The sequence below is a fragment of the Dromiciops gliroides genome, chromosome 2 (genome assembly GCF_019393635.1).
Source record: "Dromiciops gliroides isolate mDroGli1 chromosome 2, mDroGli1.pri, whole genome shotgun sequence".
NCBI classification, from domain to species: domain Eukaryota; kingdom Metazoa; phylum Chordata; class Mammalia; order Microbiotheria; family Microbiotheriidae; genus Dromiciops; species Dromiciops gliroides.
The window spans coordinates 241,417,554-241,435,015 of record NC_057862.1 but is presented as its reverse complement, the minus strand read 5'-3'; the positions used below and the strand labels follow the sequence as shown (position 1 = coordinate 241,435,015).

General features: G+C 38.0%; 1 protein-coding gene across 5 annotated transcripts in view; it reads left to right on the top strand.

Moving 5' to 3' along the window:
* Positions 1-17,462, top strand: part of PCNX1 (pecanex 1) — a 212,978-nt gene that overhangs the window by 178,958 nt on the left and 16,558 nt on the right. For all 5 annotated transcript variants that reach the window (XM_043989028.1, XM_043989027.1, XM_043989025.1 and 2 more), the window contains 4 exons: positions 1,718-1,868; positions 11,737-11,967; positions 12,778-13,052; positions 14,570-14,775. In XM_043989028.1, the coding sequence (XP_043844963.1) occupies positions 1,718-1,868; positions 11,737-11,967; positions 12,778-13,052; positions 14,570-14,775 (863 nt within the window). The remainder of the gene's footprint in view (positions 1-1,717; positions 1,869-11,736; positions 11,968-12,777; positions 13,053-14,569; positions 14,776-17,462) is intronic.

Genomic DNA, 17,462 nt, shown 5'->3' with positions numbered 1-17,462 from the left:
CACTACTTCCAGGAATAAGAAGAAGGAAATAATCCCACTGCATTTTGCTCTGGTGAGACCACATCAAACAATAGCATATACAAATGCTCAAAAATATGAAATAAGGGGCAGCTAGGTGGCGTAGTGGATAGAGCACCGGCCCTGGATTCAGGAGGACCTGAGTTCAAATGTGGCCTCAGACACTTAACACTTACTAGCTGTGTAACCCTGGGCAAGTCACTTAACCCCAACTGCCTCCCCCCCAGAATGAAATAAATGGGAAGTGATTTTGGCAGGAGGTAGCAATAGTGTGGGGATAAAGGGGTTGTCAGGAAAGACCTGGTATAGGAAATGGGAGTTGGGCTGAGCTTTTAAGAAAACCAGGGATTCCAAGAAGCCAAGATGAAGGCGGTTTGTGTTGCAAGCATGGGAGATAGATGGCCTGTGCAAAGATGCATAGAGATGGAATATCAGGTGGCCCAAAAAAAAAAACAGATAGGACCAGTCTGGCCAAGCCAAACTGGTTACAGGGAATTAATATGTGTATAATAAGCTTGAAAACGTGGTTTGGGTCAAAATTTTGAAAGGTTCTAAGTGCCATACAGACAACTGCATCCTGGAGTCAATAGGGAACCATTGGAGCTTCTTGACCAAGGGAGGACACAGCGCTGTGCTTTAGGAATGTCCCTTTGGCAGTTGTGTGAGGGGGGTTGTTTTGGCAAGAGAAGAGACTACACATCTGGAGTGTGGCGTTCATTCTAGTTGCCCCAGTGTTGAAAGGATGTTGTTAAGCTGGAGAGTAGCCGTGGCAGGACAAGCAGGAGAGGGAAGGACCTAGATAGAGTCCGTGTTGGAAGGACAGAATTGTCTTCAGGTACTTGAAAGAAGAGGGATTAGACTCACTTTGCTTTGCCTCAGAGCTCAGAACCAGGAGCAGTGGGTCAGAGCCACAAAGAGGCAGATTTGACTTCATGTAAGGATAATTTAGTAATAATTAAAGCTATTCCACATCAGTGAAATAGGTTGTTCTGGACTTATTGTGTCTTGAAGCAGAGACTTTATGACTACTTGTCAGGTATGTCGTAGATTAAATTCTTTTGGGCTATCAGTTAAACAAGATAGACAACTAAGGTTCCTTTCAATTTTAGTATTTACATTGTTCTTTAAGGTTTGCAAAGTGCCTTACGTATTATCTTATATGCTCCTCAAATTCAATTCACCCTCCATTTCTTTGACTTTCTCTATTTTGTTGTTTAGTCATTTCAGTCATGTGTGACTTTTCATGACCCTAGAGGTCTTGGCAGATAGAGTGGCTTACCATTTCATTCTCCAGCTCATTTTACCGATGTGGAAACTGAAGCAAACAGAGCTTAAATGATTTTCCCAGGGTCACATAGCTAGTGTCTGATTCCGGATTTGAACTCAAGTCTTCTTGACTCCAGATCCAGCACTCTGCTCCATGCCTTCCTATATTCTTAACTTTTCGTTCTACTTTCTATGTAAAGTTATTTAAAAGAATGTAAATATATATTGTTTCCTCGCAAATACATTAAAAAAAATAAAACAAATAGAAAAAAGAAGTTCACTGTTTTAAATTATTATGCATGATACTTTATATCTTTTAGTCTCATCTTGGTTTGTTCTAAGTTGTAGCCATAACCAGTTTTTTATTTCTATGGATATGATAGAGAGGATTTAAAAAAAAAATAATACGCCTTTTTCTCTCCACTAATCATAGTAATTTGGAGTCATTCCTGTATGGCTTACATGCCTTATTTAAAGGAGACTTCCGGATTTCTTCAATCAGAGATGAATGGATCTTTGCTGACATGGAATTACTAAGAAAAGTGGTAGTCCCTGGAATCCGCATGTCACTTAAACTTCATCAGGTAAGAAAATGAGGTAGTTAAGTAACCCATAAATCCAGTCTTAAGTTAAACTCAGTATGCCTGCTTTCCAGAGCTGATACATCAACATGCAATAAAACTGTATTTTGGGCATAACAAAACTCTCCATGTTAGAAGTCATAATATGATTTCTGTTGTAGGCAGCTTTCTTTTCTTACCCCAAATAATTATTGAATTTTACTAGGACCTCTTTGCCACTTATCCAAAAGTATAGCAGTAATATCTTTACTAATGCTTTTATAGTGTCAGTCTAAATTAGATGAAACATGATTTTTAAAAAACTTTCTCTTGAAAACAAAAATTCTTCCTCTCATTTGTGATGAACAGTGGGAGATCTTGATGAATGGGAAAATGTTAAGTAATAGAATGCATTCTCTATAGTTTCTATCATTTTTCTTTTAGGAGCGAGGTTTATATTCAAAGGAAACTGATGTGTTGGTGAATTTTGAAAGAATAATTTGTGGTAGATTCTTAGATCTTTTGCTCTAATTCATTGGATGGCAGGAGCTGTCTTGCTTATTTGCATTTGTATTCCCAGCACTTAGCATAGGACCTGGATTATAGTACTTAATAAATGGCTTTCCTCCCTGCTTCCATCCATTAATTTATCATGCCTCTCCCCTGGGTGAATGCTAGCTAGCTTAAAATACAATATAACCTGCTCCCTAGGGAATTATAGCTTAGCCACTCACTGAATTACAAATTTCATTTAAAATGTTACTTGGAATTAAAAACTACTATGAGTAGAGTTAGTCTTCCTTTTAAACTGTCTACACAGAGTAGTGAAACACTGTTGGAGTCCAAATAAAGCATTTAAGAGAACCTCTAGATCATTTAGAGAATATACCACCAAATTAAGTACTGACACTTCTAATAACTCAACTTGACAATATTATCAGAACTGATCATAGAGACCATGATATGACTCATTAAAATTCATCTGCTGAACTTAGACCTCATTGTTGGAATAAAGGTTGCATTTCTGACTAAGTGATATGACTATAGTTTAAATGTTGCAATTAAGTTGTTAATGTTATTAGTTGCTGTTAAATGCATTATTAAAATGAAGAGTATCATAAAGAATTTTCTGTGAAAAATGGAGCATTGTTTTTAGGATACCAGTTACAGATGACGAAAGTCCATTTAGGGTCACATAAATTTCACCAATTAAGGACTAAGCCAGGAAACAAAAAATGCAATTCATTTATTTATTCATTCATTCATTCATTCATTCATTCATTCATTCATTCATTCATTCATTCATTCATTTATTTTGGTGAGGCAATTGGGGTTAAGTGACTTGCCCAGGGTCACACAGCTAGTAAGTGTTAAGTGTCTGAGGCTGGATTTGAACTCAGGTCCTCCTGAATCCAGGGCCGGTGCTCTATCCACTGTGCCACCTAGCTGCCCCCAAAAAAGTGCAATTTAAAAGATGAAAAGACTAGTAGTAGTTCAGGTTAAAAAATTTGGGGGGCGGGGCAGCTAGGTGGCGCAGTGGATAGAGCACTGGCCCTGGATTCAGGAGGACCTGAGTTCAAATCCAGCCTCAGACACTTAACACTTACTAGCTGTGTGACCCTGGGCAAGTCACTTAACCCCAATTGCCTCACCCCCCAAAAAAAAATTGGGGGGGGGAATTTTTAAACAAATGATTATTTTATTAGATATAACTACTACATGATGCAAAATTCTCCAAATGCAAAACTCTGATCAGATTATATTATTCCTGACAAATAATTAGTGACATATTGCATACCTTAGTAAGAGAAGAAATTTGAGACACAGTGTCTCTTAGCATCATATCTGGACTATTGTCAGTAGCCTCCTAACTGTACTCCTTGTCTTCACTCTGTGCTCACCATATGATTAAGCCTCCTGAAATGCTACTTTGAACATATCACTCTCTAGTTCTAGCAAAATTTCTATTGTTTCTTAATGCTTAATAGATTAAGTCCAAATTAAGTCCCTGACATTAAAGATTCTCTGTTGACCTGTTTGTCCATCCTTCTCTCTCTCTACTCCCTGGCATACCAACCAAATTGGTACATTCACTATCTGTCTCTAACCTGCTTTATACAATTTCACCCCTGTACTTTTTACTCATGGTGCTTCTCTCTACCTTAAATGTTCTCTTTCAATCTCTGCCTCTTGAAATCCTAATCACCTGTGGTCCAGGTTTTGTTGGTGTTTTTTTCCCAACATGAATGAAATGAGTATTATATTCAGAAAAGGTTGAAAACAGTAGATTGCTTTATGGATCCCTACAATTAGAGTCTACTTTCACCAGGAATGCAGTCCTACAATGTACAAATGCCTCTGTAGTGGCCCCTTTTCCAGGCCCATTTCCTTCCTTTGCTGTAGTCAGCAATACCTTTTAAAGGTAGGGCAATGCTAATAATTATGGATAAGGTCTAATAAGGACAGTTAGAGTTGGAAACAGTTGGAACCTGCCATTCTGGAGGAAGGAGTCTAAGGCTAATAATAGTTACAACTGAGACAGAGGCTTTAGCCAGTGCCACAGTGACTAGTCTTTTTCTTCTTTGAGTTACATATACTGACCTAGCTTGCTTGCCAAAAGCAGGTATCAACAACAGTCATAAAGACATTAAATTACTTGACAGCATTGTAGATCACATTGAAGACCTATGACTAAGAGTCAGTAGGGCTTCATGAAGACAAAATCAAGACAGCGTAACCTAATTTTCTTTTCTGATAAGGTTATTAGACTTGTAGATCAGAGGAATGCCTGTGAAATGTCTTCCATAATATCCTTACGGAAAATATGAAGTAATATCATCAGAGTAGTAGTATAGTTAGGTGGATTTGGAATATAACACAAAGCTAAAAGAGCTAGCTACACAAGTGGACCATAGATTGAGCATCCAAAAAGACTTTTTAGGCCAGAATGATGGATGGGACATAGTAAAATAAAATTTATTAGAGAATACTAAAAGTAAACTCAAGGGGCAGGATGATGGGAGGGAACTGGTATGAAATTATTGTGGATAAAATTAATCATGGGTACCTCTCACCTATCAGATTGGCTAATATGACAAAAAAGGAAAATAATAAATGTTGGAGAAGCTGTGGAAAAATTGGAACACTAATGCATTGTTGGTGGAGTTGTGAACAGATCCAGCCATTCTGGAGAGCAATTTGGAACTATGCCCAAAGGACTGTGGATGGGATTGTGCATACCTTTTGACCCAGTAATACTACTATTAGGTCTGTATGCCAAAGAGATCATAAAAAAAGGAAAAGGACCCACTTGTACAAAAATATTTATAGCCGCTCTCTTTGTAGTGGCAGAGCATTGGAAATCAAGGAAATGCCCATCAATTGTGGAATGGCTGAACAAGTTGTAGGATATGAATGTAATGGAATACTATTGTGTTGTAAGAAATGATGAGCAGGCAGATTTCAGAAAATCCTTGAAAGACTTAAATGGACTGATGCTGAGTGAGCAGAACAAAGAGAACATTGTACACAGTAACAGCCACATTGTGTGATGATCAACTGTGATAGACTTAGCTCTTCTCAACAATATAATGTGATTGTATATATATATAACCTATATCGGATTGATTTCTGTCTTGGGGACAGGGAGAGGAGAGAGAGAGAGAAAAAAAAATTTGGAACTAAAAATCTTATGAAAACAAATGTTGAAAACTATCTTTACATGTAACTGGAAAATATTAATAAATACTTTTATGATTTAAAAAATTAATCATGGGGACTGCATGCTGGTTTTTTAAAAGGGAGAGATCAATACAAAATGGGTCCCCATTAGTAACAAAAAGAGTTGTGGTAAATATTTTTGCACATGTGGTTTTCCTTTTCCTTTGATCTCTTTGGGATGCAGACCTAGTGGTCTTACTATGCACAGTTTTATAGCCTTTTGGATATAGTTCCAAATTGTGTGCCAGAATGGTTGATCTAGTTTGCAACTCCACTGGCAGTTTATTGGTGTACCTATTTTCCCTTAGGTAGCTAGGTGGCACAGTGGAGAGAGTACAAGTCCAAATGTCAGGAAGGCTTATCTTCCTGAGTTCAAATCTGGCTTCAGACACTTCTGAACCTGGGAAAATCACTTAACCTTGTCTGCCTCATCAATAAAATGAGCTACTGAAGAAACTGGCAAACCACTCTAAGCAGTATCTTTGCTGAGAAAACCCCAAATGGGGTCACCCAGAGTCAGACATAGTTAAAAAATGACTGAAGAACAAAGTTTTCCCCTCATCCACTCCAGTATGTGTTATTTTTGAGAAGTGTGAAGTGGTATCTCAGAGTTGTTTTAATTTATGTTTCTCTAATCAATAGTAAGTTAGAGCAATTTTCCATGACTATAGATAGCTTTGATTTCTTCTTTTGAAAACTGCCTGTCCATATCCTTTGACCATTTATTAATTGCGGAATGGCTCTTATTCTATACATTTGACTCAGTTGCCTGCCTGCCTGCCTGCCTGCCTAGCTAGCTAGCTACCTACCTACGTACCTACCTATGAGAAATGAGGCCTTTTATTAGAGAAACGTTGTAAAATTTTTGGCTAAAACTTCATTGTCTATGGTACCTTTTAGCAAAATGTAGTTTCCCTGATTACCTCTTTTGATCGGGTCCATTTTTACTTTTAGCAGTTAGTATTTGAACCCAAGTCCTCTCATCTGTTTCTGATACTCTTTTTTTTTTTTTTTTATGTATGAGGTATTTTATTTTTTCCGTTACATGTAAAGATAGTTCTCAACTTTTGTTTATACAAGCTTTACAATTTCAGATTTTTCTCCCCCCTCCCCTAGACAGCAGGTAATCTGATATAGGTTATATCTATATATCTCTATACATATACATATATATATATATATATATATACACACACACACATATATATACACATAATAGCATTAATCCTATTTCTGCATTAATCCTGTTACAAGAGAAAGAATCCGAGCAGTGATGCAAAACCTCAAAATAGAAAGAAAAAAAAAACCAACAGCACCCAAAACAAAAGAAATAATATGGTTCAATCAGCATCTATACTCCACAGTTCTTTCTTTCTTTTTTTTCTTGGATATGGAGATCCTCTTCTATCATGAGTTCCCTGGAACTCTTCTGTACCATTGCATTGGTGAGAAGAATATAGTCCATCACAGTAGGTCAACACTCAATGTTGATGATACTGTGTACAATGTTCTTCTGGTTCTGCTCATCTCACTCATCATCAGCTCACGTAAGACCCTCCAGGTTTCTCTGAACTCTTCCTGCTCATCATTTCTTACAGCACAATAGTATTCCATTGTATTCATATACCACAACTTGTCCAGCCATTCCCCAATTGATGGGCACCCCCTCAACTTCCAATTCCTTGCTACCACGTAAAGAGCAGCTATAAATATTTTTGTACTCTGATACTCTTTTTACTGTCTTAGTGTTGTGACCGCAAGATGGGTCTAGAACATACAAAGTAGTGTTAGATATAGAGAAAACACATTTATGTGAAGGAATCCCTGAACTGGAGGGATTCAAAGAACTGTTTAGGCAAAGATTGATTGAGGCAGAATCAGAAGCAGTATTGTGATTGTATCACAGTACATACTATTGAGACAGAATAATAACAACAGCTGACATTTAAGGTTTATTAAGTGCCTTAGATACATTATCTAATTCATTTGATCCCTTTTCCTGATCTCCCCAATTAACTGCTCTCTACTTCCACCAAGTATCTGAGTAGGTGTATTTTCCCCTATAGAATATATGTTCCCTGAGGGCAGGGACTGTTTTGGGGTTTTGTTTCCTTTCCACTTAGCAAAATTGTTTTGCAAATAGGAGCTTAACAAATATTTATTGAATTGAATTTGATCTTCTGAACAAACCTGTGAGGTAGGAACTGCTTTTTTTTTTTTCCCCAACCTGACCAGTCATTTCATAAATGTTGGGAGCTTATGGTGAGGAGTAACTCTGCCTATACAACCTTCTCTGCAACTCAGAGTTTTGGAAGGGTGGCCCTGGCACCACCGAGAAGGGAAGTGACCTGCCAGGTCACAGCCAGTGTGGGGCAAAGGCAAGACTGGTACCCAGGGCTTCCCGACCTGGAGGCTAGCTCTCGACTACACTATTCTTCCTCTTTATTTTGTTTGTTTTTGGTAGGGCAATAAGGGTTAAGTGACTTGCCCAGGGTCACACAGCTAGTAAGTGTCAAGTGTCTGAGGTCAGATTTGAATTCAAGTCCTTCTGAATCCAGGGCTGGTGCTTTATCCATTGTGCCACCTAGCTGCCCCCTATTCTGCCTCTTTTGGTAGTAAATCTTATAGTTATTGTTATTTCCAGTTTTAAAGAGAAAGAAATAATCTTGGAAAGGCTAACTTTTTTTTACCCATAGTTGCCTAACCAGTATAAGAGGCAGAGTTTGAGCCTATGTTTCTCCTAACTGTGGGTTGAACAATATTTCTACTACATCACCCTACTTCTCAGAAAGAGGAAATAAATGAAGCATTTGAGAAACAGGCCATGAATATGACACAAAAGCAGAATAATTGTAGTGATGGGGGAATCTCTTATCTAAACATCTGTTGGAGTTCCTTGTCTGCCAAAAGTTAAACAGCTAATAATTTCCTGGCTTCCCTTACTGATAATTTTAGCCTTCAAAAGGTGATGGAAACAATGAGAGAAGCTCTTTTTCTGAACCACATTCTCACTTGGAAAGTAGAATTTATGTGGAAATAAGTTGGAGGAGTTACCATTTTATATTAAAATTCATATTGTGAAGGGAAGGAAAACTGGAAATAGCCTGACATGTACACAGGCTTTTAGGAGAACAGATTTCAGAGAAGTCTGGCTAGTGTCCCAAAGGCTAAAATTCCTTGAGGGAAGTCACTTCAAAAAGGGACCAGAAACATGGTATTTTTAAGTTTACAAAGTCCTTTCCTCACAACAACTTGAATATGAGGTAGATGGTATAAGTATATTGCCCTCCATTTTGCAGATGAGGAAACTGAGGCTCAGAGGAAAATAATTTTGCTCAAAGTCTTAGGACCTGAACCCAGGTCTCCTATGAATCCAGCCTTCTTTTTTACTATGCTGGCAAAAGTGGCAAATATGATTCCTGATCCTTGCAACATTATTGCACCCAAGAGAGCTAGAATGCTATAGAGCTAGCCCAGCACACTAGAAAGGGAAATAAATTGAGCCAGTTTTCTAAAAAAGGGAAAGATTAGGGGGGGCAGCTAGGTGGCGCAGTGTATAAAGCATGGCCCTGGATTCAAGAGGACCTGAGTTCAAATCCGGCCTCAGATACTTGACACTTACTAGCTGTGTGACCCTGGGCAAGTCACTTAACCCCCATTGCCCCGCAAAAAAAAAGAAAGAAAACAAAAAGGGGAAAGATTAGAGGCTGTAAACTATAGGCTAGTAGTGAGTTTCAATTTCTGGCAAGATTCTAGAATGCATTATTAAAGGAATATTTAGGGCACATCTACAAGCAAATGCAGCAATGACACTCCATTGCTTCATCAACAGAAGCTGGTCATCCCTTTCTAACCTCATTGTTTATTTTTGATCCTTAAAGACAGGATACTGTAATCTATAGAGAGTGACTGGGGTCAAGTAACATTATTTTTCTGTGCTTCAAGCAACTTTCTAGAAATCTGCATTGGACACTAACCCTGAGGGTTTCTTTCCCATGTTGGTGAAATTATAGCTTCTTATACTATTTTCATATTCTGAACATGTTGATAGAGAATACTATATATAGATAGTGTTCAGTAAATCTAGCAAAGTGTCTGATATTGTTTCTCATGCTGTTCTTATAGACAAGGTGCAGAGCTGTTGACTAGTTTATAATATAGTTAAAGTGGATTTGAAACTGTTTAAATAAACAGGCCTACAGAGTAGTCAGTCATTAATGAGTGGTTCAGTGTCAGTTTGGAAGGAATTGTATGGTAGAATGCCTCGAGATTTTGTCTTTGGCTCTGGCTTTTCAACATTCTCATCATTAATTTGGAGAAAGACAAAGTTGGCATGCTTATCAAATTTGCAAACCTAAGAAGGAGAGCTAAAATGGTGGATGACAGTGTCTGGATGTAGAAAGTATTTGATGAGTCAAAAACAAAGCGATTCATATGAAAAAAATTTGGGAGTTTTATTGAATTGCAAGCTCATTATGTGTCACTCATTTGTTATGGCAGCTGAGCAAGCAACTGCAATTTTTTGCTATGTTGTACAGGCCTGTGGAGATAGATCCCATGCTGGTGCTGTGGTCAGCTCTTGGTGTCATGTTTAAGATGCTTATTGATAAGTTGAAACATATTCCAAGAAAGATACTCAGGATCTTGAAAGGCATCAAAATTCATGCTACATAATCATCAATTGAAGGTATCAGGAACATTTGGTCTAGGTGTGAGCAGATTTGTAGAGGGCATGATAACTGCCTTTCAAGTATTTGGAAGAGGCAGCAGATTTGTTCTGCTTGACTATAGCAAGTTGAACTGAGAGAAACATGCTTAAGTTACAGAGGCAGACTTAGATTTCCTTCCTGTGTAAGGAAAAATTTCCTAATAATTAGAACTTTCCAAAAGTAGAACAGCCTCACTCTGCAGATAATGAGTCCCTCTCAGTAGAGATCTTCACACAGACATAGTATTGGGCAAGAGGGTGATAAAAGAACATTGATGATGGATTGTTTTTTCTTTAAGTCTGCTCCACATCAGATTCTTCATTTTCTTCATGACTGCTAATATCTGGTATTGGGACAATGGGCAGGGGTCCTCCTCCCTCCTTTGCTATCTTCAGGGTGTACCTCCTTGCTGGATGTGGACTAGCAGAAGTGTGGTGAGGAGGTGTGGCAAACTTGAACCATTAGATTATGCTCTCCTGCAAGGCAGGGACTATCCATTTTATTTTAAACAAAAATCCTGGAACTTAGCTAGTGTATGGCACATACTAGGTACTTAATAAATGTTTTTTGATTCACTAAAAGATTGGAAAGGTGATTCCTGTGGGAATGGATAAAATGGCTGGCTTCTGAAGTCCCTTATTAAACCCCAAAATTCCATAATCACCTCAATTACTAGTGTTAGCTCTTTCCTCTGAGCTTCCATACAGTTCACTTGTAATTTGTCTTTAGTTATTGTCAGAGTAGTCTGTAGTTTATTATGAACAGGACTGCCAGTGTTTTTCCTTCAGTTTCAACGTGTAGTTTAACATGTAGCAAAAGAAGGAAAGGAAAGAGGACCTCATTCTTGCTGTCACAGGACCTTCTTCCACGGCCCCATAACTACCTATACCCTCTCTGGTCTTAAGCCTGAGAGGTGCTAGAATCTTTATGAGCCATCTAAGGCAGCTTCTCAGGAAAGACTGCCAGATTTGGATCCCTGGCACAGTGCTGTGAATTTGATGTATCAATTATGCATCCAAAAGGAACATTTCTAACTGAATTTGATGTAGGAATCATCAGAAACCTAGTAAAAATTGTTTTTAGATGACAAGCATATGTGATACGGTAAGACATGATTTGCTGAGCATTTGTTGGTTTAATATGCAAAATCATATACTCTTTGAGAAAACATCTATTTTAAAATGTATTAGATATGTCATAACTAATGTCATTAGTTTAACATGTTAAAATTAGTCATAACACAGTCATGTAAAAAAAAAAAGTCATTCTTGGTGGATAGCAGGGACTCATTAACAAAATAAAGCCAGTTTTCCAGAGCTAATCCTTAGATTGGTCATATATAAATATGTGGGTTGGTGGGAGTTAAACATTGCTTTTACGCCAGTTCTAAAGTACTTTTATTCCAGAGACGTGGGCATTTTTTCTTCTTTAAAAAGTGAATAAATGTTGTTTTCCTTGCTCAGGATCACTTCACTTCTCCAGATGAGTATGACGACCCTACTGTACTTTATGAAGCCATCATGTCACATGAACAAAATCTGGTAATAGCTCATGAAGGCGATCCTGCTTGGAGGAGTGCAGTGCTCTCTAACTCTCCTTCCCTTCTTGCCCTGCGCCATGTCATGGATGATGGCACCAATGAATACAAGATCATCATGCTCAACAAGCGCTACCTTAGCTTCAGGGTTATCAAAGTAAGTTCCTTGGAGACTGATTTTTATCAGTGAGAGTGTTTCATTAACCCCAGGGGCTAGTCTTTGCTGGATGTTTCACTGGCATCATGAGTTACCTCAGAATTTCTTCAAAATACAAAACAATTCTCTGCCTCTCCTATGGCTAAAACAGCCCAAAAATATGGCCGTGATTTAGTCTCATCTCTAAAACTTTTTCACATACTTTTAAAGCCTTGATGTTATAATAATGGGCTTAATTATTGTCTAATTAGATTTTGGTGCTCTCTTAGCCGCTGCCCATGCAGTCTGAGCAGCATAGATCTTATGAAAGTTTGCTACAATAACTCTGGTCCCTAGGTAGGAAAAACTTAACTTTTCCTTCATAGTAATTAAATATTGTCTGCAGTTAGCTCTAAAGTCCTCTCGAGTTTTTAAATAATCATCACTTTACTTTTCTTTTTCTGCATCTCTCAAACTCTTCAGTAGACTTAATTTTCAAATTCACACTTTGCTAGTTTGAATGCTATCAGTTATTTATGACTGTTTCTTTCAGAAGTGTCTAACAGCCCAACCTTGCATCCAGTTGAAAGTACTAAATATAGAAGAAGAAAAAACATCATTGTTCTTGGCTTTAGTATATGTCAAAAGTAGGGAACAAGTTTTATATAATCTCATTAAATACACAATAGCAACAGCATAATAGTGTTGAAGGAAATTGGTGAACTTGTCTTCATTTATATTAGTGTATTGATTTTCATAATTCTTGTGATCACTTTTAGAGTTCTGAGAAAGATCATGTTTAGTTCTTAGACAGTTTTCCCATGTTTACAGGTGAATAAAGAATGTGTTCGTGGCCTTTGGGCGGGACAACAACAGGAATTAGTTTTCTTGCGCAACCGGAACCCAGAAAGAGGGAGCATCCAAAATGCAAAACAAGCCCTGAGAAACATGATTAATTCATCATGTGACCAACCTATTGGATACCCCATCTATGTCTCACCCCTGACAACATCTTACTCTGACAGCCATGAACAGTTAAAGGACATACTGGGGGGGCCCATCAGCCTGGGAAATATCAGAAACTTTGTGGTATCGACCTGGCACAGGTGAGCTATAAGGAAGGAAGAAGCTGTGAACAGTGGGAAGGTGGGGGGATGGTGCCACTTCTCATCATGTTAAATCTTAATTCTCTAGAGTTAAGTAGAATTAATATCCTCATTACTGATGTTATTACTTGTGGTTCTAGCATTTGAAAGCTAGATCCAAGTGACATATATCAAAAAAGATCATAATTATTTCATCATAGAAACATCAGTCTTTCATTTTATTGTCTTTCTCATTCTAAGCTATGACATGTTACACTACCAAATTGTGTGGACCACTTAGCAGAAAAATTGATCACTAATTTTGTACAAATTGAATGATTTTTTAAAATTCAATTCCAGTTGTGGGAAAGTACTGTATGTTTATTAAGGCTCCTAGTTGTATATGTGCTACAGATGCATGGCTTCTTTTCTGACACTGAGTCACTGCACAAGACACAAAGGAATCTTATCTGTCTTCAGTTCTCACTGTACTAAGTATGCACACAGATCCTTGGCTTCAATGTTCCTTTTCCCTCACACATCCCAGGAGGTTTGGGACTATGGAAGGCTTAGACCAGAAAGCAGCTTTAGAGACAAGGGAGTTTCTGAGTCTTTGAAAAGAAAGCCAAAGAAATAGGCAACATAAAATCTTTACTTGATTATTTTTAAAAGAAGCTTTTGTCCGGTGATTTGAAAAGCTGTTTGATTGACCAGGAGTCAAATAGATATCCTGAATTCTTTCCCTAACTGTTGCAAATTCCTTTGTCTCTGGCAAGTTGCATAAGCTCCCACCCACAGACTCCAATACTATATTTTAAAATCATGAGAGTACTGCATTTGCTAATTAAATGCAAATATCTCTGAGGGTTTTCTTATCTTATTTCCTCCCTCCCTGCTTCTCATCATTCCTAGACTGTTTCAAGACCCTGATATATTGCCTATTATCACATTAGCTCTTATCATATGGCTTTAAGGGAAGGGCCTTACCATTTTAATGTTAACTTTAATCAAAACAAAAGGGAGAACAGAAAATGAATTAGTGATGGACGTAGATGGTACTTTCGTTTTTTTAGAATTTTTGTATTGGAGTCTTTTCCCTAGGAGCAAGAAAAGAAACCCTGTAAAATGCCAGAGATGGGAAAGGATTTGGAGATTTCTCAGAAGTGCAAATAAATGAGGTCTTAAGGGTGTGTACATGTTTCAATCATCAAGCAGACACAAGCACAAATTCTATTTCCAAATATAATTTTTATGGTATAGTAGAGTATTATTGTGCCTCTCCTAATGTAGAAAAGGTATATATAGAGTATATGAAGCACATTGGGTAGGGTGGAAGGTGATGATGGTTCCTAGTTCATTCTTCTAAAAATATAACAAAATTTTTTGTTATATTCGATGTCATTTTGAGTAGTTTTCCATGGGGAGCATTATTAGAATTAACTTAGACTGTTAACATGGTACAGGATAAGTGGAAAAGAATAGAATCCATACCTTGAGGTATCTGCACCTAATAACTCTGAGCTGTGTTTTGTTCATAGGTTAAGGAAGGGTTGTGGAGCAGGCTGTAACAGTGGTGGGAACATTGAAGATTCAGATGCAGGAGGTGGAACTTCTTGCACCAGTAATAATGCAACAAATGCCAATGAACCTCAGAGCAACGTGTTACAAGGAGGCAATGGAAATTCAGGACAAGGGCCTGGAGCTGGGCTCTACCCTCCTGTCACATCTCATCTTCCAACACTTGGTAATAATGAGATTCTTTGTGTAATGGTGTTCATTTTTTAGCTGTGGTGACTAGCTGTGATTGTGACTGTTTCTGATATCTAACACATATAGCTTAGTTGCTCACTGTCTTGAATAACTCACCCAGAAAACCCTTGAGTCACAGCATATTCAGACCAGAAGGGCCCACAGAGAGAATCTCCTGTCGCACCTTCATTTTACATAAGGGAAACTCAGACACTGAGTACTTGTGTCACCCAGGATTGCACCGATAGTGACAGAGCTGGGCTGAGAAGCTGCTTTCTGTCCACTATCCCACACTGCCTCTCAGTCATCCGTCTTTGCTATGATAGTTTGTAGGAGTAGTTCCATCACTGAGCACCTTCAAATGACTTTCATCCTTCCTGACCATTTCCTGTTTCTCAGGAAATTCTTTACTTCGTGATCCCTGCCCTACCATGAGACTGAGTTTTTTATGTTATATCTTAATCATTTATCTAGAGAGCTCCTAGTGAGAAACTGTCTTTACCAACATAGATCTGTACCTAAGACTATTGGCTGCAGAGGGAGTTGCCTGAGGCATTGAGAAATTAAGTGGCTGGCTCAGCAACATGCAGGCCATATGTCAGAGGTGAGACTTAAACACTTGTCTTCCTAACTCTAAGGCCAGCTCTCTTTCCCCTCTGCTACACTGTTTCTCAGGGTTCCCCATCACTGATAATATCACAATACCTGAAAAATGCTTTAGTACAGTCCATCAGAATATTACTCTTGCTTCTTAGATTGGATACAATTTCCTGGTCTCCAGCTTTGATACCGTCACTGCTTTTTTCCTTGTTCCAATTCTATCAGTGACCTTCTGGTTTTTTTAAATTAGCATCCTCCAAATTCCTATTTAACATATAATAAAATGCCCATAAGATAACTTTTCTGTATTAAAAGTTCTTCTGACCCAGAGAGAGAAATACTCCTTGTCCTCCAGTGCCACCTCAAGACCATTGTTCTATCACTGTCTTGTCAAATGTATTTTTTTTAACAATCATATAATCCAAACTCTTCATTTTACAGATGAGAAAATGAAGCTCAGAGAGGGACAGTGTCTTACCCAGCTTCATACAGCTAATAAGTGAGATTCTCTGGGCCTCATTGTTTTCATCTGAAAAATAAGGAGATTGGGCTAGAGCAGAGCTTCTTAAACTTTTTCCACTTGCAGCCCTTTTTCGCCAGAGACATTTTTAGGCAACCCTAGGTATAAAAGTATATAAAATAGCTATACATAACCTTTGCTATTTTTCATGCCACCCCCCCAGTTCAGTTATGTGACCCCATATTCGGGTCATGACCCACAGTTTAAGAAGCTTTGGACTTATGAGGGCCGAAATTTAATATATGGGCCTAAGGTCCTTTCTAGTTCTACATCTACAATCCTAAGATGGACCTTGAGGAATGATGGAAGATGAGAAGAGAAAATATCAAAGATAAAGTCAGGGCTTTGAACAAAGAATACAAAGTAAATGGAACCATATTATGTCTAAGGCCCTTTTTAGCTGTATATCTATAATCTGTGATTCATTTTGTTTTATCTTGTGAGGCAATAGGGATTAAGTGACTTGCCCAGAGTCACACAGCTAGTAAGTGTCTGAGGCCATGTTTAAACTTGAGTCCTCCTGAATCCAGGGCTGGTGCTTTATCCACTGTGCCACCTAGCTGCCCCCTGTGATTCATTTTGGTGACAGAAATAGTGAAGTCAGAAGGAACAAATTTATGGGGAAGGATTACAAATTTAGTTTTAGATATTTTGAACTTGTGATTTTAGTGAACATCCAAGTGAATATGAAGTCACTATGAATGTGAAGTTCAGAAGAGGGGGTCAGGACTAGAGGCAGAGGTCATTGCATGGAAGCACTGAAGTAAATTATATTGCTAAGGCAGGGGAAATAGTATGTTCCTTATGAAAATGGAAGAAAGGTTTTCAGTTTCAAAACAAACAAGAAAAAACTTGGAGAAGCAATGGAGAAGCTTGACTTATGTCAGAAGGTTGAACGGTTGCAGAAGGTCACCCAGAGAAGAACTACCTACCTACTACTAGGTTTGAGGCTCTTCCTAAAGAGGAGGAGCAAGAAGCAAGAATTAATACTTGTCGAATCTATTTCTATTCACTGAGAAAGAAACAGCTGCTTGTACAATATAAAATGGAGATACTGATTCAAAAGTACTGTCAGGATCAGGAAGGATCAGAGAAAGAAGGAGGAGGGATAAATGAATTTGAAAACATTCATCAAAATTTGGGGAGACAGAAAGAAAATAAATTTAAAGGAAAGCCAAGAATAACTTGATTAGATTTGGGGAGAGCAGAATACAAAAGATTCAGAGAAAGAGAAGATATAAAGTGGGATCCCATAGATTAAAATTCTACAGCAGATGTCAGCCCAAGGGATAGGGGAAAGATCACAAGAATTATGAAGACACAAAAAGAATAAAGAAAGAGAGAGAATAACTAAAGAGAGCAACGTGGATAAATAGGGAGCTTACTAACCAAGTCAGATTTCAGAAAGACATTTACAAACTCAAACATAAAGTATTTCCACAAAATGTAGTTATTTCTAATGAAATTTCCCTATTATTTCTTTGTTTTTGTTATCATTATATAGAAATGGTGATTTTTTTTTAAAATGGAGGGGCAGCTAGGTGGCGCAGTGGATGGAGCAC